This window comes from Rhizoctonia solani, chromosome 6 (assembly GCF_016906535.1).
Source record: "Rhizoctonia solani chromosome 6, complete sequence".
In the NCBI taxonomy this organism is placed as follows: domain Eukaryota; kingdom Fungi; phylum Basidiomycota; class Agaricomycetes; order Cantharellales; family Ceratobasidiaceae; genus Rhizoctonia; species Rhizoctonia solani.
Genome location: NC_057375.1, coordinates 454,181 through 476,506, shown reverse-complemented (window position 1 = coordinate 476,506; position 22,326 = coordinate 454,181). Strand labels below are relative to the sequence as shown.

At 46.1% G+C, this 22,326-nt stretch overlaps 7 protein-coding genes across 7 annotated transcripts; 4 read left to right on the top strand and 3 right to left on the bottom strand.

Moving 5' to 3' along the window:
* Positions 1–1,157: 1,157 nt before the first annotated feature.
* On the bottom strand, positions 1,158–1,508 carry RhiXN_05608 (Retrotransposable element Tf2 protein; the record flags this gene model as incomplete). The annotated part of the gene is made up of 1 exon (XM_043325424.1): positions 1,158–1,508. The coding sequence occupies one exon, from the start codon at positions 1,506–1,508 to the stop codon at positions 1,158–1,160; it is 351 nt and encodes a 116-aa protein (XP_043180856.1).
* A 3,394-nt stretch (positions 1,509–4,902) lies between these two features.
* Positions 4,903–5,576, bottom strand: RhiXN_05607 (ricin-type beta-trefoil lectin domain protein; the record flags this gene model as incomplete). The annotated part of the gene is made up of 5 exons (XM_043325423.1): positions 4,903–4,971; positions 5,027–5,093; positions 5,144–5,238; positions 5,270–5,389; positions 5,445–5,576. The coding sequence occupies 5 exons, from the start codon at positions 5,574–5,576 to the stop codon at positions 4,903–4,905; spliced, it is 483 nt and encodes a 160-aa protein (XP_043180855.1).
* A 4,580-nt stretch (positions 5,577–10,156) lies between these two features.
* Positions 10,157–10,833, top strand: RhiXN_05606 (uncharacterized protein; the record flags this gene model as incomplete). The annotated part of the gene is made up of 4 exons (XM_043325422.1): positions 10,157–10,288; positions 10,344–10,439; positions 10,496–10,590; positions 10,641–10,833. The coding sequence occupies 4 exons, from the start codon at positions 10,157–10,159 to the stop codon at positions 10,831–10,833; spliced, it is 516 nt and encodes a 171-aa protein (XP_043180854.1).
* Positions 10,834–11,239: 406 nt separating this feature from the next.
* RhiXN_05605 (uncharacterized protein) lies at positions 11,240–14,838 on the bottom strand (the record flags this gene model as incomplete). Its single annotated transcript, XM_043325421.1, has 14 exons — positions 11,240–11,846; positions 11,900–11,940; positions 11,991–12,016; positions 12,207–12,416; positions 12,466–12,639; positions 12,697–12,783; positions 12,840–13,009; positions 13,062–13,122; positions 13,177–13,269; positions 13,631–13,739; positions 13,819–14,198; positions 14,373–14,598; positions 14,648–14,734; positions 14,782–14,838. The coding sequence occupies 14 exons, from the start codon at positions 14,836–14,838 to the stop codon at positions 11,240–11,242; spliced, it is 2,328 nt and encodes a 775-aa protein (XP_043180853.1).
* Positions 14,839–16,898: 2,060 nt separating this feature from the next.
* On the top strand, positions 16,899–17,262 carry RhiXN_05604 (uncharacterized protein; the record flags this gene model as incomplete). The annotated part of the gene is made up of 2 exons (XM_043325420.1): positions 16,899–17,013; positions 17,120–17,262. 2 exons carry the CDS (start codon positions 16,899–16,901, stop codon positions 17,260–17,262), a joined length of 258 nt encoding a protein of 85 aa, XP_043180852.1.
* A 1,892-nt stretch (positions 17,263–19,154) lies between these two features.
* RhiXN_05603 (xanthine/uracil permease) lies at positions 19,155–20,338 on the top strand (the record flags this gene model as incomplete). The annotated part of the gene is made up of 5 exons (XM_043325419.1): positions 19,155–19,259; positions 19,316–19,368; positions 19,420–19,549; positions 19,604–19,815; positions 19,876–20,338. 5 exons carry the CDS (start codon positions 19,155–19,157, stop codon positions 20,336–20,338), a joined length of 963 nt encoding a protein of 320 aa, XP_043180851.1.
* A 174-nt stretch (positions 20,339–20,512) lies between these two features.
* RhiXN_05602 (xanthine/uracil permease) lies at positions 20,513–21,732 on the top strand (the record flags this gene model as incomplete). Its single annotated transcript, XM_043325418.1, has 6 exons — positions 20,513–20,591; positions 20,645–20,790; positions 20,849–20,922; positions 20,979–21,363; positions 21,407–21,596; positions 21,626–21,732. 6 exons carry the CDS (start codon positions 20,513–20,515, stop codon positions 21,730–21,732), a joined length of 981 nt encoding a protein of 326 aa, XP_043180850.1.
* Positions 21,733–22,326: the final 594 nt, after the last annotated feature.

The window sequence follows — 22,326 nt, the reverse complement described above, 5'->3', positions numbered from 1 at the left end:
GATCTGCCTTGTAAATAGTATGAGGCGCTTGGCGAATGATTTATGATGTTTGATATGGGCAATAGTTTGGACTAGCCCTGGTTCTTTGATTCGAGCAATATGTTCTTCTAGGTGTTGATGCGACCAACTAATACGTGGTAATGTTGCTAATGGTTTTTTTGAGTAGAGGTAGCGGGTGACAATGGAATAAGGCCAAAAGATGGCAAAAGGATGAGATCTAAAAAATCAAACACTAGGATGCGTTCCCGATATGAATCGGTACTTGATCAGATAGATGAAACGGATTATAGCGCTAAATACTAACTGTTTGCTTCCCCACTAGCGTTAGACTATCCCTATACTAATATCAACAGCTGTGTACGAGCGTGATTATTAATTGGGTTTTTAGTAAGCGGAGGTTTGGCTGACTAACAGCGTATGGCTAAGGGTGCGGACACCTTGGTATGCGGACAATTGCTGGCAAAGGGCTATCCCGCAACCTTACTACTCGTATTCCTGTCTTTGATTATTACACAGGGGCTACAATGTGATACCGTTTCAGGTTTTAGTGCTTATCTAAGCGCAGTTCTTGTTTGTCGACAAGAGTACCAGTAAGAGACTTGACCTAGTGTCGCAACTAAGCTTGGACCTATGATACAAGTGGTTTAAAGTCCGTGGCCCTATCACCAATGGACTATGAAACAGAGCGACGAAGGCCCAGGGGGTATGGTTTAGGGCTCAACAAGGGAGCAGGGCAATGGGTAGGTAAGAACTTAGGTGAATTGACGAAGAGGTCAAGTCTTGCTGTTTAAAATCTTCCAACACAGACTCTGCTCACACCAGAGTCTCAACCTCTTTTCCCCCAATTTACAACAAGTGCACTTTACTTTATATAGGTCTTGTCCTACCCTTATCTGGCAATTGCCTTGAGCATTGTTGGATCCCACTAGCTGATAAGTCCTATATTAGGCAATAGCTTGTTGGGTTACCTCTCAGGTAGTTGTTGGCTCTGACAGGTGAGGGAAGTGATCTTCTGCTCTGCTGCTCTGGTTGCGTCTGGGTTGCCAAGGCAGCCAGGAATTCAACTTTGAACTCATCCACGGTTTGGATGAGTGTGCAGTGGGACCCTAGTTGGTCCAAATGGGGATGGGCCCAAGCTCCACTGGCCTCTGTCATGTTCATGAGAGGAATGATAGGACCTCCAGGTCCATGGGAAACTGCCTCTGATTGAGATGTACCCAGGCTAACATTTGTGTCAGCCATTGCTTGGCCTCCAAGCCAATTTTGCCTTTGAAGGCATCTGGGTGGTCCACTTTTACAGCGGAGAGGGCTGGAGGCAGCGCCTGAGGGACTTGGGCGCTGGTGGAGGTCCTTGGGAAGAAGTGGCTGGAGCTGGTCCTGGAGGAAGGACAAGGAGGGGTAGGGATTGAAGAGGTGAGGGGGTTGCGCCTTGGAGCCCCTGTAGAGATGATGGGAGCGGGGGCCCCAAGGAAGGGTTGAGCCTTGCCAATAGGCTTGGCTTTGGGCATGGCCCTGGGAATTTCCTCAATTGCAGGGGTTTTTGTTCTTCTGGGGTGTGGGGACCCTGGGTGTGCTGGAGCTGGGCAAGCCCATCCTTGACAATATTGACTGTTTGTGAGATGTTCTCAACATTGTTTGAACCTTTGACTAATTTGGCTTGTTCCAAGAGGGCCTGCTTGATACAGTCAACTTGGGATTGTAATCCCCAAAGGAGGCGGATGACCTGCTCAAGTGAGACATTGCTGAGCTCAGGGGAGGCTGGTGGAATGAGGGATTCCAGCTGTCCCTGATCAATAGGGGAGGGCTTGAGAGGGTGGCTGGGAATGGGTTGCCATGGCGTGTGTGGGATATGACTGTCCAGTGTGGGTAGATGCCCAGGACAAAGAACAAGGGGGTGCAGGAGGTAATGGTGGATGAGGGGTAACTAGTATGTGCCTATATCAGGACTTATGGGTGCTTTACTATGGCTATTGCTAAACCTCTGCGTCAAACAACCTAGCATTGACAGTAAGTGCTGCTAATTACAGCTGTGGGCGGGTGTAATGTAGGGCCTAGTCTCTGCAAGTGGGTGTATCTGCTGTCTGAGGTTGCTGGTACATGGTGCAGCAACCATTGGTATGCAGACAATTAGAACCCATTAGCCTTATAGCAATTTGGTACTAGGTGTGGATGACACTGGTTTGATTATTGACAGCAAAAGGCAATCCCAATCACCTGATTTCCCTGGTGCTAGTACTAGGGGCCTTCTTGTTGTTGAGCTAAGTGGTGGGTGTGCTGGTGGGCACAGTTTGCAACCAACTTAAGGTTGATTACCTAGTGTCCTAGACGTCTGTAAGGACATCAAGGGCGCAGGCACTTATGGCCGTATGGGAATACAAGTGGAAACAATGACCAAGGCCTTATGGGCGTTGCCAAGCTAAGTGTCAGAGCCAACAACTACCACAGGGTAAACCTAACTAGCTAACAGCCCAGAGGGACTTAAGTATGGGCTAGTAGGATCTAACAGAGCTCAGGCAACTGCCAGATAAGGGGTTGGACAAGACCAATGTAGTAAGAGTGCACTATGCTGTTAAGACAGCTGGGCAAGGGACCTTTGACAGGGACTGGTATGCTCTCAGGCAATACTCTTAGGTGTATGTCTTAGGGTAGTAGGTGTGGATGGGGATAAGAGGTTGAGTTCTGAGGCTTAAGGCTCTCAGAACCCTCCTTATATATTCACAAGGAAGGGAATAGTAAATACATGTACAAACATCACAACAAAGATAAGGTCACATGACCAAAGATAAGAAAGACGTGATCACATGACTCAAAGTCATGTGATTAGATTACATAATACGTGCTCAGCGCTTAAACAGCATAAGATGCATATATCCATAAATCTTCATGAAAATAGCGCATAATTCACTATTTCTTTGACTTAGTGGATTCTAAGGTGGTCATGCCTCTAGGGCATGACACTAAGTAAGTACAGTGAGTCACACTTGAGGTGTTGTAGCTAAGTATTTACTGCCTTAAGGGCTTGTACAATGTGGAGTGCAACAAGAGGTAATCAACCTGGGTGTTACCATGGTTGGTTGGCCTCCTTATATATTCTAAGTACAAACTAATTACAAATACAATATATCCAATATGTGATCCAATAAGAACTCTGCTCTGCAGTCAGCCTTACTCATGTATACTGTCACTGATGTGTCATAGTGATGTCATCAGGTGAGGTGGCTACGTATGATGAGGTAAGTGTGGGTGGGGACGTGGCTTGGTGCTTAGTGTATGATATAAGCGCCAAAGTCACGTGATTGAAAGTATTGTCCATTTGACTTTGTTTAAATTCAAGAAAATAGGAATTAATTCCCTTGGTATACATGTGTCTACAACAGTCTGGTAATCAAGAAAATGCGCATTTATAGTGAGAATTTGGGTGAGTGCTAAGTAAAAGCACACATCTGCAGTTTGGTAGTGGGCTGTTGCTGTTGCCAGCTTTAGAGGGCTTGTGTGAAAGCCTTTATATATCCCAAGAAACCTACCAAGTCATATGGACAAGTGCTGCGCATATAACTGCGCATTGAATGACTCATACTACTGACTCAATTACTGCGCATGGAACATACAGAAGAATCTAGCATTTACAAGATATTTCAACAGTCAAGGCCACCAATCTCCAATCTTGTTGACTGACTGCATCTCAACAACTAATCTGCTCCCACCCAGTTTTCTCTTTTCTCTCTTCTTTGTCTCTTCTTTGTCTCTTCTTTGTCTCTCTCTCTCTCTGTTTGATAGTTTACAGTGTCTCTGTGGCCTGATTATCTATGCCCCTTTCTCCAATCTCTGCTATGCCTACTACTTGTCTATCTTGCCCCTATGACAATAGGTTTTGTCCAGTTACTGCAGAACCTCCTGTATAATAGCCCTTAACGGAAATGTCGCATCATAGGTCTCGGCCACGGAGCGTCGTAGAATACACAGAATCAAAAAAAGGTTTCCATCACGGTGATTCCGATGTGCACTTTGTCTTGATGCGTTTTTGTTTACTCATGCACCATGGGTCAAGATAATGTCTGTAGATCCAAACTTCTCAGATGAATAACGAAAGACAAACTTTTAATTTGTTTTCATCGATGGTGTCCAATCGCCTGAGCATCTGACACTCCTTCCTTCCCCGTGTGAGGCGCGCGCAGCACTGCCACCGACTTAAGCTTCACTCATTTCATCTCACTTGCTCTCGCTCGACCCAATTAATTAGGCACATAGATACAGACACGACTGTTAGATACATGGATAAACCCCCGCTCATGTAGATAGAAATTGCTCTTGTTTCCAATGCGAGACTCTGACAAGTCACTCGGCTCGTCTCATTAGTTTTGACATCGCCTCCAGCCCCGCCTTCGACGTCAGGTACTTTATACCTCACAAAGAGTATCCTTATGGGTTGAGCACTGATCGCTATTGCCTCCCTATCATTTTTAGGGCATATACACTGTGGTGTGATAAGATCTGAAGATCAGTATGTCAGTGAAAGATCTTTTTTCAGTGTAATATAGCTGGAAAGCTATAGCGCCAGTATGCCTTCCACAGTATGAATTACTGAGGGAGAATGAACACCTAAAGTTAGTACATATTGATCTTGATTTTACCTCAATTTCTACGTAAACGCACATATTTATTTTCAGTATTTTAGCCTTGTACAGTGATATTTAGTAAGATTAACTGAGCCGTACTTGAACTAATAAACGGACTATAATTTCAACTAAAACCTCTGGCTGGTGGCATTTACTGTCCTATACTCCACTCAGAGCTCACTAGCAGCTTGTATCACACCTCCATACACAACTAAACTACACTTATTCATTTTCCACTACTATCACAATGCGCCTTCATACTTTGTACTCTCATCGTCCGAACCATCTACTCGTCAACCGGGATTCCAAAGATCCACTGCTGTCCAAACGAGCCATCCTGTTCTAGCAGCCCAACCTATATCCCCGTGTCTCTTTAGTCCTCGCTCTGATTCACAAGTCGCCTCACTCACCACTGCTCCTTGTGGGGCACCTGCTGGTACTGTCCAACACACATGACCCGAGTCAGACATGTGAATTCTACCCCACTGGTCAGCAAGTACAACAATAGCCAGGCAACAGCATCTTACTCGTAGTGATTTGGTCCGCTCGAAGGATCGACCTGCCATTCCGTGTGGGCACCTCCATCATCTTTGACTACACACACGGGCTTGATGCCTTCCTCCTGTATCCGACGTCAGTGTTGGCTTTCTTACCACCATCACAAGGGAGAGAACATAAGGCACAGAGCCGCGGAAGCCCAGACACATGCCAGACTTGTCGACGAGCATGAACTTCCATTTGTCACCAGGAACAGCCTTGGCTACGAACTCCGACTACAACGCATCTAGTCAGCAAACCGTATGAATCTCATCGAACGTAAGCTCTAACCTCGTATCTGTCGCTCCGAGGCTCAGTGACGAGCCATCCTCCTGGAAGCTCGTCGCCGCGACCATAGGACGCGAGCTGGTGGTTCGCCGCGTTGACGATGACGTACTTTTTGCCGTCTTCAAGATGAACCATGGTGTTGAAAGAGGTTGTATACGGACTATTAGTTTGCTTGTTGGAGAGAAAGAACCAAAGGTACTCGATGCTGGACACAGTGCACAGTCTTGGTTGGTTTTATACCACTGCCTATGCATGTGGGTTAGTAATGTAGTCCGGCATCGTCGCTATAGCTAGGAGCACAAGTCACTAAATGACGTCGCTTTACTGAATATGAAGACGGTACAAACGAATAGATGCTGATGTGAGCGACTCGATACGGCCGTGGCCTGCCGTCAGCCACAGGGATAGCACCACCTGACCGATATAGGAGTATCCGGTATTCGCTAGAGCGACATGCGGTTCGAATCCACTACAACCCTGTGTTAATTTTGGCCCGGGTCCTATTTATCCGCACCCCATAGGACACGGCGACTTGTAGGAAATCTGAATATCTCAGGTTTGTCGAAATCAATCATTTGACACATCATAGCCAAATGACTGTAAGTGAAAAACAAGGGGGCATATTAATAGCTCGTCCGTCATGATCAATTCCAGACCCATGTCAGTAATTGATCGATTGCTCTGCCCTTGCTTACTTGCCTCATGGCGAGCTAAAAGTAAAAATCGTTCGAGAAGATATCCCTCGGGATTAGCCATTTTGTTGACTTCGAGCACATCTGGCGATTTCAGCTCTCCGAGCCAATGGAACCTCGATTCATGAGACAGGTGCTTACTCGCCTCATTTTGGTGAATGAAAGGTTGTCAGGACTATATCAATCAGCATCGATGTCAAGGGTCATGTGCCAGGTTAACCGAACATTTATCAACGAAGCGTTTCTTCGAAACGTCATAGTTGTAGAAGCATGACCCGGGGGAAAATACTAGATGGCGAATGTTGCACCAGTACTGAGGCAAAAGCTAAGTAACGGTGAATCAGATTCTGATTATCGCTGTGACGTTTACATCCTGTTTCGGTGAGTTTCTGGGCCTTTGTGTAGTACATCTCAAAATCCAGTAGATCTGATCGAGGGGAGTTTGTAACTTTAATCACTACTGTTGTGGATACTGAGAATATGGAATAGCCCTCTCCGACCTCCTGGCCGGTTAATCGCGCTCATAGATCTCAATAGCATTATTGATCTCATCAAACTTTCCATTTAATACACTCTGCCACTCGTAGTAGGGGATTTGATATATGCGCAGCAGCTCCGAAAGCCGGGAGATTAGTTCTACTAGGCTGTTACTCCAGATTCGGTCAAGTCACTCCCATTGATTGCACACTACAACACCATATTTGCGTTAGTTCCACACATGCACGAACCCCAATTTGTGAACCAAGGGCTGGCTTGAGCGCTTATCTTAAATGGATGAGGCCAAACCTGGAGGAGACGAACGTTGGTAACTTGCCTGGATTCTCCATAATGGCGTCTCAACATTTAGGGGCTCGTCTGGGTAATTATACATTATTCTTCATGAAAAAAGCACTGAAAACATTGTAGCAACTCCGTTTTTTGTTTCGGTGTATTGCGAAAAATTTGGCTCAGACGGCGCAAGCCCATCCGTATGCAGCGTTTCTTAGCCGAACTCCATTAGTTGTATTCATAGCGTATTCAGAGTCTAGTAAATGTACATAGTCCTTCGCAAATAATGTCCATTAATGTAATAAAGCTCTATTCATATATTCTAATAAAAAAGTGAGCTTTAAACTTGGTTCATCTCTACACGATCAATAGACGAGTTCTTGGAGGTAGGAAGCTTGTTCTCGCTCTCCAAATGGGTGGAAGATAACCAGGATGGAATACATTAAACGTCTAAAAGTAACCAAGATTGAGCAATTTCTCCGTTGACAGATCAATGTCTGCTCTCACAATCATAGCAACAACAATCGGTGCTCTGTCGAACCAGTTGAACTACTTTTCGGTTGAGATGATTGTCCCATTCCTGAGATAAGGCAATTGTTAGTACTGAGCGTGGATGCACTCGTATTGGGAAGCTTCAACCAGAATCTACTGGGAGAGCGAATACGAAGGTAAACTGGCGCATGTATAGTCGCAAGCTTGAGTGACTTCTCGTCAAAAACCCTTTGGTAAATTTTGCTGAACAATGGCGAGACTATAATTAGAATCACTTATGGTCATTAAGATGAACAGCAATTTGACAGAATAATCGTGGAGGATACCAGGAACTCAGTCAGTGGGGTTGACTGGACTCATGGGGCAAGCTATGGCCCGAGCGATTTCATTCGCCAGTTCATTCGCCAGTATAATCAAAGATATGCGTCGAGGGAAAAACATACACACAGCTACATACCGCCTAATAGTAATCAAGAGAAAGGATCGTGATCAAAGCAGAGCTTACCAACTCAAAAATCAGCTCCAAACTATCTGACAAAATGGTTATTATAGGCTTAAAAGTTCTATACAGATCTTAATGCACCTGAACGCAATTGGAAGCCTACAGTAGTGTACCCATACTCTTGACCAAGTTTGAGGACTCCAACCTGTATTGTTGGTTTGAATCGTAAGGAAAGTGGGTATGAGATATATTGAAACTGATTATTGGCAACAATCAGCGAGCATAGCATCCTCCCAAATCGGATGGATCTCGATTGCCATTTGTTGGTATAAGGTCAATTAATTGTGTAGCACATGACGTTGTCATTTAATTGAATTCGAATGTAACTTTAAGCACTATCATGTATTTGCTTTCGAAACCCACGCCTTAATTACTAAACGGGAGGCAAGGCAATACGACGAATCTCTGAAGGGATTGATAGTATAATGATCATGACGGTCTTCCTAAACGTCCCCTTTGTCCGATGGCGTAGAGTGCTGAATCACTTCCAAAGGGCCATATGAGCGACGTCTTGAGATCTGGGGTTGTACCCGGTCATCGTCGATCCCGGATGCGGGACTCCCACTGGGGCTTGGAATAAATGAGCCAGCACTTTTCTATTCTTGCGTATGTAAATCACCCTTCTGTTCGGTACTGGCAGCTGAGGGCTACATTCGAGAAGAGAAGCTCCGTTCAAATATAATATCGATACCATGTAAGCTTCGAGTCTTCATGATCGGATGGACTTGGGAATATGTGACACACAAACAATTCTTATAATACAGATCTATATTTGCAGATTCCGGTTCTTTTCTTATCAGCTCATCAAGTATTGGATTCTCATGGTGTAATGCCTAAATTTCATGTAGAGTCGTGGTTAATCAGTAAGTAGCCTCAATCGGCCGTCCGAATTTAAACCACCAAAAGCATTTTAGCTGTAGCACACGCGGTAAAACGTATCGCTGAAAGGGGTATGATGCATCGTATTTGCGTAATAATCACAAAGGCATGCAGGTGTGACGACTCGGGACAGCGCGCCCGATCCTGTGAGTCAAGTATTCAATATAATACCTTTCATATACACATACAGTGCAGGTAGGCTCTACACATCTTAGTTTGATGAAAGAGTAAGCTCGCTTATCATCATAAGACCGCAGAGCCAGCCTATTCGGCTCAGATTCCAGGGTACGAAGTGATCATCTACAGGGTCAATAGTGCTACCTTGCAATCGATGGTGAATATGATTGGTAGCCAGTGATCTAATCATTTGGTACCTTGGCTTAAGGGCTAATTCTGATGGTGAGGTGGCATTTTGCGTACGAAAGAAAGAACCTTATCGTAACAGTGCAAGATGGTCGAGGCATGCGAACAGACGCTCATGGTAGTCGTTGGGAATTCATTTCGCACCAAAAGAGTTTAGAATGAATACAAGCTTAAGCAAATTCTTCTATTGGTTGGAGCTTACATCTGACTTCCCTGTGTTTTGCAGAGTAAGCTTGTGGGTAACTCCCGGCTCATCCGTCATGGGCAAGATAATCCTTGACTGATTACATGCGCGAGAAAATACTTAGCTCATTTATTTTGGACATCGAATCAATAATATGGTTCATATATATGTACATATGATGATGCATGATTATGTCTCGTCTTCAAGATATATATATATATATATATATATGTGGAGACATTGACGTAGATCATATGTAGATATCAAAACGTGCATGTTAGATCTGTCTTCGGACCGCTCTATTCCCTGAGTGTAGATCCAAGTCGACCTATTCACACATTGCTTCTTGATTTCTGCACACGCTTGGGGTGGTCCCGGAGGGAAATGGCGTAGAATACCAATTCTATACAATATACAATACAACGGTATGAAGGTCTACACATAATTATGCACCCGGGAAACGAACGGATCCGGGCCAAAATTAACACAGGGTTGTAGTGGATTCGAACCGCATGTCGCTCTAGCGAATACCGGATACTCCTATATCGGTCAGGTGGTGCTATCCCTGTGGCTGACGGCAGGCCACGGCCGTATCGAGTCGCTCACATCAGCATCTATTCGTTTGTACCGTCTTCATATTCAGTAAAGCGACGTCATTTAGTGACTTGTGCTCCTAGCTATAGCGACGATGCCGGACTACATTACTAACCCACATGCATAGGCAGTGGTATAAAACCAACCAAGACTGTGCACTGTGTCCAGCATCGAGTACCTTTGGTTCTTTCTTCTCCAACAAGCAAACTAATAGTCCGTATACAACCTCTTTCTCAACACCATGGTTCATCTTGAAGACGGCAAAAAGTACGTCATCGTCAACGCGGCGAACCACCAGCTCGCGTCCTATGGTCGCGGCGACGAGCTTCCAGGAGGATGGCTCGTCACTGAGCCTCGGAGCGACAGATACGAGGTTAGAGCTTACGTTCGATGAGATTCATACGGTTTGCTGACTAGATGCGTTGTAGTCGGAGTTCGTAGCCAAGGCTGTTCCTGGTGACAAATGGAAGTTCATGCTCGTCGACAAGTCTGGCATGTGTCTGGGCTTCCGCGGCTCTGTGCCTGTATGTTCTCTCCCTTGTGATGGTGGTAAGAAAGCCAACACTGACGTCGGATACAGGAGGAAGGCATCAAGCCCGTGTGTGTAGTCAAAGATGATGGAGGTGCCCACACGGAATGGCAGGTCGATCCTTCGAGCGGACCAAATCACTACGAGTAAGATGCTGTTGCCTGGCTATTGTTGTACTTGCTGACCAGTGGGGTAGAATTCACATGTCTACTGACTCGGGTCATGTGTGTTGGACAGTACCAGCAGGTGCCCCACAAGGAGCAGTGGTGAGTGAGGCGACTTGTGAATCAGAGCGAGGACTAAAGAGACACGGGGATATAGGTTGGCTGCTAGAACAGGATGGCTCGTTTGGACAGCAGTGGATCTTTGGAATCCCGGTTGACGAGTAGATGGTTCGGACGATGAGAGTACAAAGTATGAAGGCGCATTGTGATAGTAGTGGAAAATGAATAAGTGTGTATCAAATCCAAACTCTTATAGAGCCCCTAGCAAAACACAATCTCGCTCGCTTGGAGTCAATACCAGTTCTGAGCTCTGATCCTCTGGCTCTTTTTCATACGTAGCATTCGTTGGAGAGTTCGTAGACGTCGCTCCCTGCCAACAGTAGTAAACCGGAGCAAAGGCTGAAAGTTCAATTGCACCTACGCAATCAAGTAATTGGATTGATAGCGCAAGACTAGGTACAACAATCTATGAACTGCCAATCCGTAGTTCGTAATTATGAGGCAAAGTATTGAATAATATATCGCGCTATTTCTCGTGTATGCTCAAGCTGATCATCCTTCAATCCCTGGCTCACGACCTCGGAAATCCACCTGGCATCCGGGATCTGCGTCTCTCAGGGTGGTGAAAGTATGTCGAGTACCGGTTCTGGTTTGCACTCGGAGAAAGAGGGGACCGAGGCGTTGGAGTTGGAAGGCTCTCTTCGTCTCTCGGAGAAGCTAGCGTTTCCGTCGGTAGTGGTCCAGGACCCTCATCCGCACTCGATTCATCCTCACCCATCCAGTCAGAGTCCTCGGGTAGCATAATGACGCCAGTAGCGTGGTCATAAACAAGCTTGTGCGGGTTTTGTGATCCATTTGCCGATTGAATTCCAGATCCTGAAGCGGTACTATCTTCTCGCCATGGGTTGTCGTTGACCCCAGGCGTATCAGTATGACCACTCGGCGCAGATGAAGCACCTGGTGTGTGAGCACGCGACGAACGTCGTGCATCACGTCGCTGACGACTGGTACGTCGTTTGCGAAGAGTGAGTACTACTGCGTCGCCTTTGTCTGCAGGTCCGCCCTCAGAGCTTTGAGCTTCAATGTAATTAGCGAGAGTTTGTCCTTTCTTGAGTGGAAGCCATGGCGTCGGGAGAACGCCTGTGAGAACGGGATGACCATATCGCCTTCGACCGGTGCTAAATAAAGTAATTAGCGGACAAGGCAAGTATAATACTGTATTCAAACATACTTAAGAACCCCCCAGTACCAATTAGCCATCGGTTGTTGAGACTTGCCAATGCTTCAGATTTTACAAAATTGCAAAAAGTAAAAACACTCACATAGTCAGTGCGCTCATCCTCCGGAGCTACATATAGCGTTTCATCATTCTGTGCGTATCGGCGTTTGTTTAAATGACTACAAAATGTGTGAATGACAGACCCGAATAGGAAACGGCGAACTGACCTTTGAGATGCACTAACTGCTTCTCCCCTCCTCATCCGAGTTACCTCTTCTTCTGTGCCCCTCTGTACCTCGCAAAGTGCGCTCAGGCTCACATAGGTACTCAGTGGCACGTATTCCTTGTCGATCCACCAGGTCCACCACAGAGTTCCGAAGATAAGTGGAGCCATTAAGGAGGCAAGTACAAAAGATTGTTTCAAGGTAAAGATCCCGGTCATGAAGATCTGGAAAAGTGAGGCCCCACATGAGGCGGCGGAACGTGATTGGCCAAGCCTCTCCTCGGGACTCGGCAGGTTTGTAGAATACTTTCGAGCACAGCGTCAGTGGTATATCCTGATTTTGGATGAAACTTACCAAACATAAGCTTGTATTTGTAAACAAGATATGCCATTCCGAAGTAGACGGCTCCAAAAATGAGAATCAGAGGTTGGATGATACTATAAATGATGGTGATGACAAAAACGAGGATAGCGAGAGGATATACGACGCCATAGTTTATCATTGGAGGCGCATTTAACTCTGCATAATCTATTCTTGTGGTCAACTTTACAATTCAACCAGAAGGGGATATATCCGTGTACATACCACGCGGTGTTTTCGTGAACAACTGGTAAATCACTCGAGGGACGATGATTCCGATATTCAGCAATTGGAGTGGCATAATACCAAGTGCTTCAATATGACATTGGTAACTGCTTTCTCTCAATAGCCTAGAAACTGATGCTCACCCTGAAGCATGACATAACTTAGAAAAAAGTGTCTAGCCTGACCTCTTTGCAAGGCCTGTGCAAGCTTCTCTGGTACCTTGATTGCATTCGCAAGATCCCGGACAAGGGCCCAGTATGTGGAGGCGAGCAAAAAGATAAAGACTACGTTAATGAGAAGGAACAGGAAGTATCTGTTTTATAAGGCATTGAATAAGGCACGGAATTGATGTTGAGAAGACATACTTTTTCAACAATGCATACTCAGCCCAGCTTCTAGCCTTATTTCCCTGTAAATACGACAAGGCTGGAATGGGGTGCATTAGAGACGGAGCTTAGTCTTGGAAAAAAGAGAACTGACCTTCGAGAAGGAAAGGGAGTAGTGAATTTAGAGCTGTCACGGAGAAACTCGGCAACGAGTTCTGAACCAATGCTTGGATTCGGGGGTCCATATCTATAAGCCTAATAACGAATAAAAATGAGGACGATTCAATTGCGTGAAATGGAAAGCGAGGTGGGCCGGTGAATGATATATAAGACCATTGGAAACAGATCCAGGTGGTGAAAACATCAAATATAAACCTACTTGGCCAACCATGGCATGACCTTCTTTATTTCCTTATAGCTCAACAAGCTGGCCAGACCCGCTACCGGTACGGACCAAAAACTGAGAAGCAATCCCATGAAACCTAGAACAATGGTCTCGCGGAACAGGGTTTCTAAAATGATCCTTCACGTCAGTTGCCTATCGAGTGAGTCGCACGAGGTATGCACAATGTGAAAGTTAAGGTGTTGGATTTTTAATACTAGCTTACCCCTCGGAGAAAGAGTCACATTTGGCCAATATATATCCCTGGGTTCGGGTGCAGGTGCGGTGCGAATATGCGTTGAAGGAAGGTTGTGCTCAACTTGCGCAGCAATTTGCTGAAAAAAGGTATGTTAGCCCTACTACTCTCTGATTTGTGCTCTGAGGGGTCAATCATAGACAATAATTAATGCTTACCGCACTGGCCATCTCCTCAAAGGTGACAAACGCAACGTCCGTCGCATCGAATTTTCCCAAACGCCGCTTGCGCCTGACGATTTCATCGGCCTCTCTGAACCTGGACTCTAACCATTCCAAGGCATCTACTTGGCGACCAAACCACGACGGACGCAGAGTTGGCCGGGGCCGATGAGGCACAACTAAGCGAGGGAGGCCTCCGCTCTCACCGCCATCTTCATTGGCAACTCGGGACGAGACGGCGTCTCCGCGAACATTGAGGGAGGGATCATAAGATTCCACGATCGAAGGGTTTCCGACATAATCTGTCCAAGCATTTTCAAGTTTGAGCAGTGCATCCGTTCGTTTAGCCAGTAGAGCATCCAGAGAGTTTACGGCCCCTACAGATGCTTACACTCTCCACTCGAAGATTCATGTTTCAAAATAGTTCGCTAGCGTGCGCTCGCCACGGAGGTGAAGCGGGAGTCGTGTGCACATTACGGTCCGAGCTGGTATGCTGTGGACAAGTTCCAAGGAATATAGTTGGCGAGCGCGAACAAAGCGAGAATAATTACGAGCACAGAATCGAAGAGTGAGTGCAGTGAATAGATACGTGAGTAATAGGTGAACAGTCAGGTGAGAAGAGGCGTCGGAAACCAGGTCAAGCCAAGATCGGTCTTGTGGCTTTTTAGGGATAAATGACGCTGAAGGTATCGTATTTGTTGGGGGAACCGTCAAAAGTTCAAACATGGAGAGCCATTCTCCGTCATCATCAGGATCACCCGATGGTTTTCCGTTGAGCTGCGTTGGCGTTAATGGGAGAATAAAAGTCGTCACTAACAAGACTCACAACATAATTCATAGGCATTATAACACCAATCGCAACTAACGAGCAAACAGAAAACAAATAAAACGACATCTTGAAGAAACTGAGAAGCTACAGAGAGTCAGTCATAAGCAGTATAGGATTTCTAAATAACATACCACTGCAGCATCCAATCCAACGGTTTGTAACACAGTAAACTCGGATGTTCTCCACATAGGTATAATCCACGCCGCAAATGATTGGTAGGTATGTGCTTCATGGGGAGAAAACCCTTTTGGCAACTAAGTGATGCATCTAAACTGGTGGCCGAGTGACCTACCTTTGAGCTTGGTCCGTGGTGCGAAAAGGATTGGCCACCGATTCCGACAGAGAGAGAATATTAAAAAGGAGCCGAGTCCAATTCCCAGCGAGAGGGTGAGCTGAGTTGTAAACCACTGTCCTTCGAATTTCTCTGCTCCCAACCAGATAAGTCAGTGTTCAAAAAGTAGGAAAGTGGAATTATTACGGGTTGGAGGTGTCCCTGGGATATTGATGTCCCCTGGATCGCTACTGTTAAGTCCTTTCAGAACGCCGGATAGCCATTCCGTCCCCATCCTCGTGGTCGTCCAGTGAAACCAAAGATGGCGCCAGATTTGTCATCATTACGATCACGTGGCTTAACAAGAACAAGCGTGGATTCCCAGAATTTCCAATTATGACGCCTTTGGGCTCTGTTAGGATACATCTGATGAAATGTTGAATATGGCATTCATTATTTATTTATGATTTTGTAGCTTACTCTCTAAGAGGATTAGCTCGATTCAGGCACTTTCAAACAATTTTTTCTGGATCCTATCCTACCATTTAGAGCTATCAAGCCTTCGAAATACAAAATGCTAAGCATATAGCCACATCTCCAATAATATTCGAACTAAAATACATATTACTAGTTCTCTACATTGTATAAATGAGCTTTCAAGTGCATGAACTGATGATGTTTTTTATCTTTGACGAAAAGCATGGGTACAGGTCCATAAATGAGTACCACAAAACGATCTTGTGGTCCAGGCAATCAATCTCCGCAGCAGCAACGAGGCTTCCAGCATATCACCGGGATGAGAGCACATGGGAGGAGTCCTGCAAGACAACAGGCGCCGCCATCGCAGCCACCTCGTATGCGCTCCGCGTCCTTCGTTTGCTCGGTGATATTTCTACGACTACGTATCAGCTTTAGCTGTCAAGTAGCTCCCAAAGGCATGACCTACGGTGGATGTTCATTGAAGCAGACTTCGCAGGCTGATTATTAACTACGTTCACCCCAGCAGAGTGACACTCCTTAACGCCTGCGTCATGCATCAATAAACGCTCCTTCAACAAAAAGACAAAGAATAATGCTAAGAGCGTAGCAATTGGGTACATACTGGATGGTGTTATATCACTAGTACCATGATTGAAAAAGGGCAAGGAAAAGTTTTTAAATGACATGGTATCGATGAATAGGCTCTCAGTGGTAGGAGCTGCTAGATGGTCTAACCCATGGCTTGACTATGGTGCATTTAAACCTATTTCTAAGCGCCAGGTTAACTTGAAACTCAGCATTTTGATGAGAATAGTATGATACAAACAACACGATTGCAAAAAAGCGCTCTTCAGCATGAGGAAACATACATCTACTGGCAAGCCAATATACTTCCGCCTTGGGATATCAGGGCCGATCTTGGCTATAATAGGAGCTTCACTGTACACCTTGCAAATCCAACACAGCCAAGGCCAGTTCTCGTCTCTCCCGGTCAAAATAGCTCATGCTTTAAGTAAACGTGGCTAGTCTAGAAATGATTGCTGTTCTATTCTAGAAATTTACTCAGAAGACGCCCAGCGTTTTACATCACCGCCGTTCCTAGCACCCGGTATCAACGAGGCCTTTGGTTTGAATTGAGGATTAACCAAGGCCCCTTCTTGAAGCAACAGAAACACTATAGAAATACCGACTAAGATATGAGAAATAAATGCTCATCAGAAATATACAGCTATAACTACCAGTGTGGAACGGCTATTGCAATCCCCGGATTGTAGCACTGTGCTCCACGCTCGATTAATCACATTCCCTAACATTGGCGCTCAAGCTCGAGAAATTCTTCAGGTACATGTGTATGGCCCGATTCGGATCCGAACTTTTATGGGCGATCAACAATAACAATGTGTTTGAGGAGCATACATGCACGAATTTCACTCCCGTTTAAGGGCTAGATCTCAGCGGACCAAGGGCCAGAACAGAAAACAGTAACATGCGGGCGACATGATTGCTGGACAAGCGCCTACCTCTCAGGAACTACTCGGAGACAACCGAACGTGGGTTGAAGCCAACTGGCCTACAGACAATCTTGCTCGTGCTCCGACACGGGATCCCAGCAGTAAGTATACCCATTCAATTCAAACGCTATCAGTATTTTGTTGGCACCGCTCAGAGTTGTGGCGGGTGTCTCTCCACGCATTGGCATGCATCTAACAATTCGGTAGGCGGCATGGGAAAGCCGACTGCACATCTGCCAAGTAGTGGAAGCCTCGCCATACCTCTTCCTGGTTTTCTCGGGACATCCCAGTATACTACACGGTCTCGCATTAGAGATGTTGCGTTCGAGGATATGTTCAACAGGAGCTGATGCATCGAGTTTAAAGTACATTATGTACCCAATAAGGTATCTCCAGCGTTCACTCATTTAATCAAATAGCGCCTGACTACAAGCAGGTTCCTATGCACATTATCAAACTACAGGTGGGGTAGCTGTACTCACCTATCAGCTGACGCAGGAAATTGGCTGAATCAAGTCCTTTCACCACCCTTCAAAAATGCAACAGAGACCCTCTGGTAACCCATCATTCAATCGGAAGTCATCGATTAGTTTTGTCAAAGTATTTAAAGCTATGAGAGGAAATTCAAGGAGAAAAAACACAAAAGATTTCAAGATAGTGTAAAGTATGAGGAGACGGTTCAGGTAAAAGTAAGAGAAGTGAGTTTGGGGGCAATCATTTACAGCTCAAATATACCCCGTTGACTAATTTTGTAGCGCTTATTGGATCTCAATCTCGAGAGAACATTTAGTAATTAAGGAAATGTGCATATGGGAGCCACTCTCGCAGATTCTATTAATAGAGATCACTGGCCCAATATTATTGATCGCTCTCAATACCCAGATCAATCAAAGTAGCTTGGGGCATTGAATAGATAATTCCTCGCTACTCCAATTGATACTCAATGGGGCCGAGTTAGAAGTAGAGAAGGATATGTTTTAGCGTGCGAGTCTATCTGGGAGTTGGCGAAGACGCGTATGGGCCAAGTCGACTACTTAGGATTATCAGAAAGTTCGCCGGATACTCCACTCTGTGAAGATTGGGTTCACCTACGCCGCTCTAATATAAATTTAACTTGGTGCGGTCTCCCATCTCAGGCAAAGGGACCGGTAATCCAGATGGAGATGATGGACGGGGCTTATGTCGTGCTTAATTGAAATTATCTTTGTCATGGTCAATTGAAACGTCAACAACAACCTGACAAACACCGTGATCACGTCCACTGTGGCTCATTCTGTACTTGGGGGTTGAAGGCAGTATTTCATGAGGGTTCCATCCTCATATTCAGACTTTCGAGAACTGAACACGTAAATGGCGTAGAAGTAATAACCGTATTAGTGCCTGCGATTACCAACCATTAACCACGCGTACGACTCGAGGACGGAGAATAGCCCTGAGCTTTATCTTAAGCTCTGGACCAGAGAGATAATACTATAACGATATTTGGGACGTTAGTATCTTGGTAAGCGCCAGGTTTCGGGCGGTCGGACGAAATGTCGCTGACACTCGAAAGGCTGATAAGAATTCCCCCTGATCGAGGAGACATCGAGATCATGCCTCGGTAATCGCGACATTATGCTCTTTGGCCAGCTCCCAAGTGTGATGGGATTTCTGCAAAGTGAGGCCAAAGTCCGCGGCGCCGAATGGAGACGTATCAGCGTTGCATGTTTCTCGATGACACAGACGCCACAGTCCGTTCCAAGTCGGCAACCATTTCTGGTTCCCTCGCTCGGTCAATCCCACATACGAAATTCGTCCAATCATGACAGAGACATTGGGGAGCGTAGGCGGGCCGGGACATGGACCTTCCAACACCCAATATTGCGTGAATTTGTCAATCTAATAACATGCGTAATCATTTCAATACCACCCTTGTCGACCCTCCAGTGCCATGGCATCGACGTCCCACAGTTTTCAGAGGTACATAACATGGTTCCTTGGCCCTATCTATCATACCAAGGCTGCTAGCCTCATCTGGAGCTGATAGGCTCTTTCGCACCCGGGTTGAGCCGGCCCATACTCCAAGCGCCGGGCTCCTAATCTATCTGTTATCTCGGTCTGTGATTGGCTCGGTTCGTGCGGAGCCGGCTAAATCGATAACCAGAAGCCATCTGCATTTATAGTGGGGTGTCACTCGATTTTTTGCCGACGCCCTGAGCTTTCCCCCTTCATTTTCTTTGGATTTCTTGTGCCCCTCGACGGTATGTTCGAAGGACTCAATGTAAAGGTGGCCGAGAGCGCCGTTGGCCGCTGGTTCAGACTCGATGGATCTGGACATCCCAAACAGAGAGAGGGTAGTCTATTTACTGTGAGTCGTAATATTGGATTTCTTAGCGGATCCTTGAGTTCACACCCTTCGCTTAGACTGAGCTGCGAGCGGGTACCACTACGTTCTTTGCCATGGCGTACATTATTGCGTAAGTGATAGCCTGTTTACGTCCTTTCAGTACTCATAACATTTTATCCAGGGTCAATGCGTCAATTCTGTCCGACTCTGGAGGAACTTGTGTTTGCGAAAGTACTCCCGATGACCCCATCTGCCTCAATAATGAGGCATATGCCCTATGCAAAGAAATCGTTCGTCGAGATTTGATCACTGTGCGTGCTCTCAGTTCCCATAATTTCGATTTCTGCTCACAATATTATAATTAGACTTCTGCAGCCGTTGCAGCTCTTGCTTCCGTTCTTATGGGGTTCTTTGCCAACCTCCCCGTCGCGCTTGCTCCTGGTCTGGGTCTCAACGCCTATTTTGCCTACTCTGTCGTGGGCTTCAACGGCTCCGGTAAGGTAACTTATCAGGAAGCTCTTGCTGCGGTATTCCTTGAGGGATGGCTCTTTTTCATTCTCTCTCTGTTCGGCGTCAGGTACGTATTTGCTAAGTTCATCCGTCCTTCCTTGTGGGAACTGACATCTCGTTTGACCAGGCAATGGCTCGCTCGTATCATTCCCCGCTCTCTAACTCTCGCAACTGGTGCTGGAATCGGCTTGTTTATTGCGCTCATTGGTCTGGGAAGTGCCGGGCTTGGCGTTGTTGGCGGAGATTACACGAATCTTGTTGGTCTGGGCGGTTGCACAGCTGAATGTGAGCATCATTTCTTTTTCGAAATTTCGGCATTTAGTCCTGCTTCACATTTTCCCGGGCTCGATCTTGTTTCATCCCCCTTCTACTCGCGTGACATCTTGCCTTCGAATATCCTCGATGGACCTGTAATGGACCTTCGAAGACGATGGCAAAGTCTCGCCACTCTTCCTCCTCATTTCTCTTCCACCAGGTCGTGCAGTCGTTTATCCGTATCCCCGTTTGCCCCATCTGCCCTCACGACGCCTCTCCGAGCATTTGTTTGCTGTCTGCGCGTATCACTTCTTCCACATGGCTCTGCTGCCTGAATTTCTGATTGGTGCCTGAGCCCTGATCGACATTCACGTGATTCCTACAATTGCCTCCGATTGATTACCTCATTTATGCCTGTTTTTAGAACTGAAACTAACCACTGATGTAATGTAGATCGGGATCCCGAGCATCCAAATTACTGCTTATCGCACGTGCTTCGCTCGCCGACTATGTGGCTCGGTATTTTTGTTGGTGGCATCTTTACTACATTGCTCCTTCTCTACCGCGTACGAGGCGCCATCATCCTTGGTAAGTGATAAGCGAGTTATCTACCCGTATCGCCGAAACTGATCGAACCGTAGGTATCCTTCTCGTGTCTATCATCTCCTGGCCGCGTACTACGCCTGTCACACTCTTCCCCCACACCGCTGTCGGAGACTCGAACTTTGACTTTTTCAAGAAGGTTGTGGCCTTTCACAAATTGGAAAAGATTGGAAATGCACTTGATGTGGGTCTACTAGATTTGAGCTTTTCATTCAAGCCTGACCTATTGCATTGTGCTACAGTACAACTATGGCAAGGGCCAAGTCTGGATTGCCCTCATCACATTCCTTTATGTCGATCTTTTTGATACCACTGGGTAGGACTCATTATTCGAGGTCGAGGAACGCATATATCTAATTCGTTCTGTTTTAGCACACTCTATTCCATGGCTAAATTCTCCGGTGTCATGAACCCCCGTACCCGCGACTTTGAGGGCTCGACTGTCGCATACATGGTCGATGCCTTTTCCATCAGCATGGGTGCGCTCATGGGTACTCCCGTTACCGCATTCATCGAGTCCGCTACCGGTATCTCCGATGGAGGCAAGACGGGTATCACGGCTATTGTTACCGGCTTCTGTTTTCTTCATTGCCGTTTTTCTTTGCCCCCATCTTCGCAGTATTCCTGGTTACGCGACAGGGGTGCTTTGGTCTTGGTCGGTAGCTTGATGATCAAGAACGTGGTCGACATTAACTGGCATTATGTTGGAGATGCCGTTCCTTTTCTTGACTCTCATCATTATCCCATTCACTTACAAGTAAGTTTCCGACATTTCCACGTTTTGAATACCCATTAACAAGCCGACTGCTTCCAGCATCGCATACGGCCTCATCACTGGTATCGTCACATACGTCCTCCTCAACACTCTTCCATGGGCTATCCGCCGCCTCAGCGGTCGCCGTATTTCTCCCCCCGGCTACGAAGATGAGCGCGAGCCCTGGTCTATTCCCGATGACGGCCTTCTCCCTCTCTGGATGCGCAAGCTCGCACGTGGAGACCGTCGTTTCCCGACGACGGAGACGAGAACTTTGGCGACAACAACAGCGTCCGTAGTCACAAGACCGCCAACGAAGGTGTTGACTCCACCGGCAAGACGAGCGAGGAAGTCGAAAAGGGACGTATATAAAAATTGGTTTGTGATAGATTGTGTATTGTAATGGATGGAGAAAGGGAGTAGTGTTGGCCTGTGTGTTTATTCTCGAGTTATACGATTATTGTTGTGCTTGTTTTCTTTCATTTTCTATTAGTTGTGTTACCTTTGTTTGTACTGCGGTTTCCATGTAGTTATTGCTCCACTCCTATTGGATGCGTCATGCAAACATGATTACAGAAATAACCATCTTATGCGCGTATGAAGGACCCAGTCTACATGCTATCATAGGGGCACTTATAGCAAGTGGGTCGATTGATAATGTGGTGTCCTCAGGTTTCAGCTATATTAGCGATAAGACAATGAGGCCTCTCCGTTCTTTGGAGAGGGGGCGTATTGTCTAGTCGTCGGTTCGGATGATTTGTAAAATCTGATTTAGTATACGGGCTCTAATACTGAAGCGCTATATAAAAATCAACTCCATATCAGCCTCCGAATTACTCTGAAATTTGAAGGTATATGGCATCGATCTCATCTGTAGATTCAATGCTTTGCCTAGGTTCTTGGAAGAAGAAAACGTAATAATAAATAATAGAAACCGCAGTATGTTACATTAATTAGAAGATATTT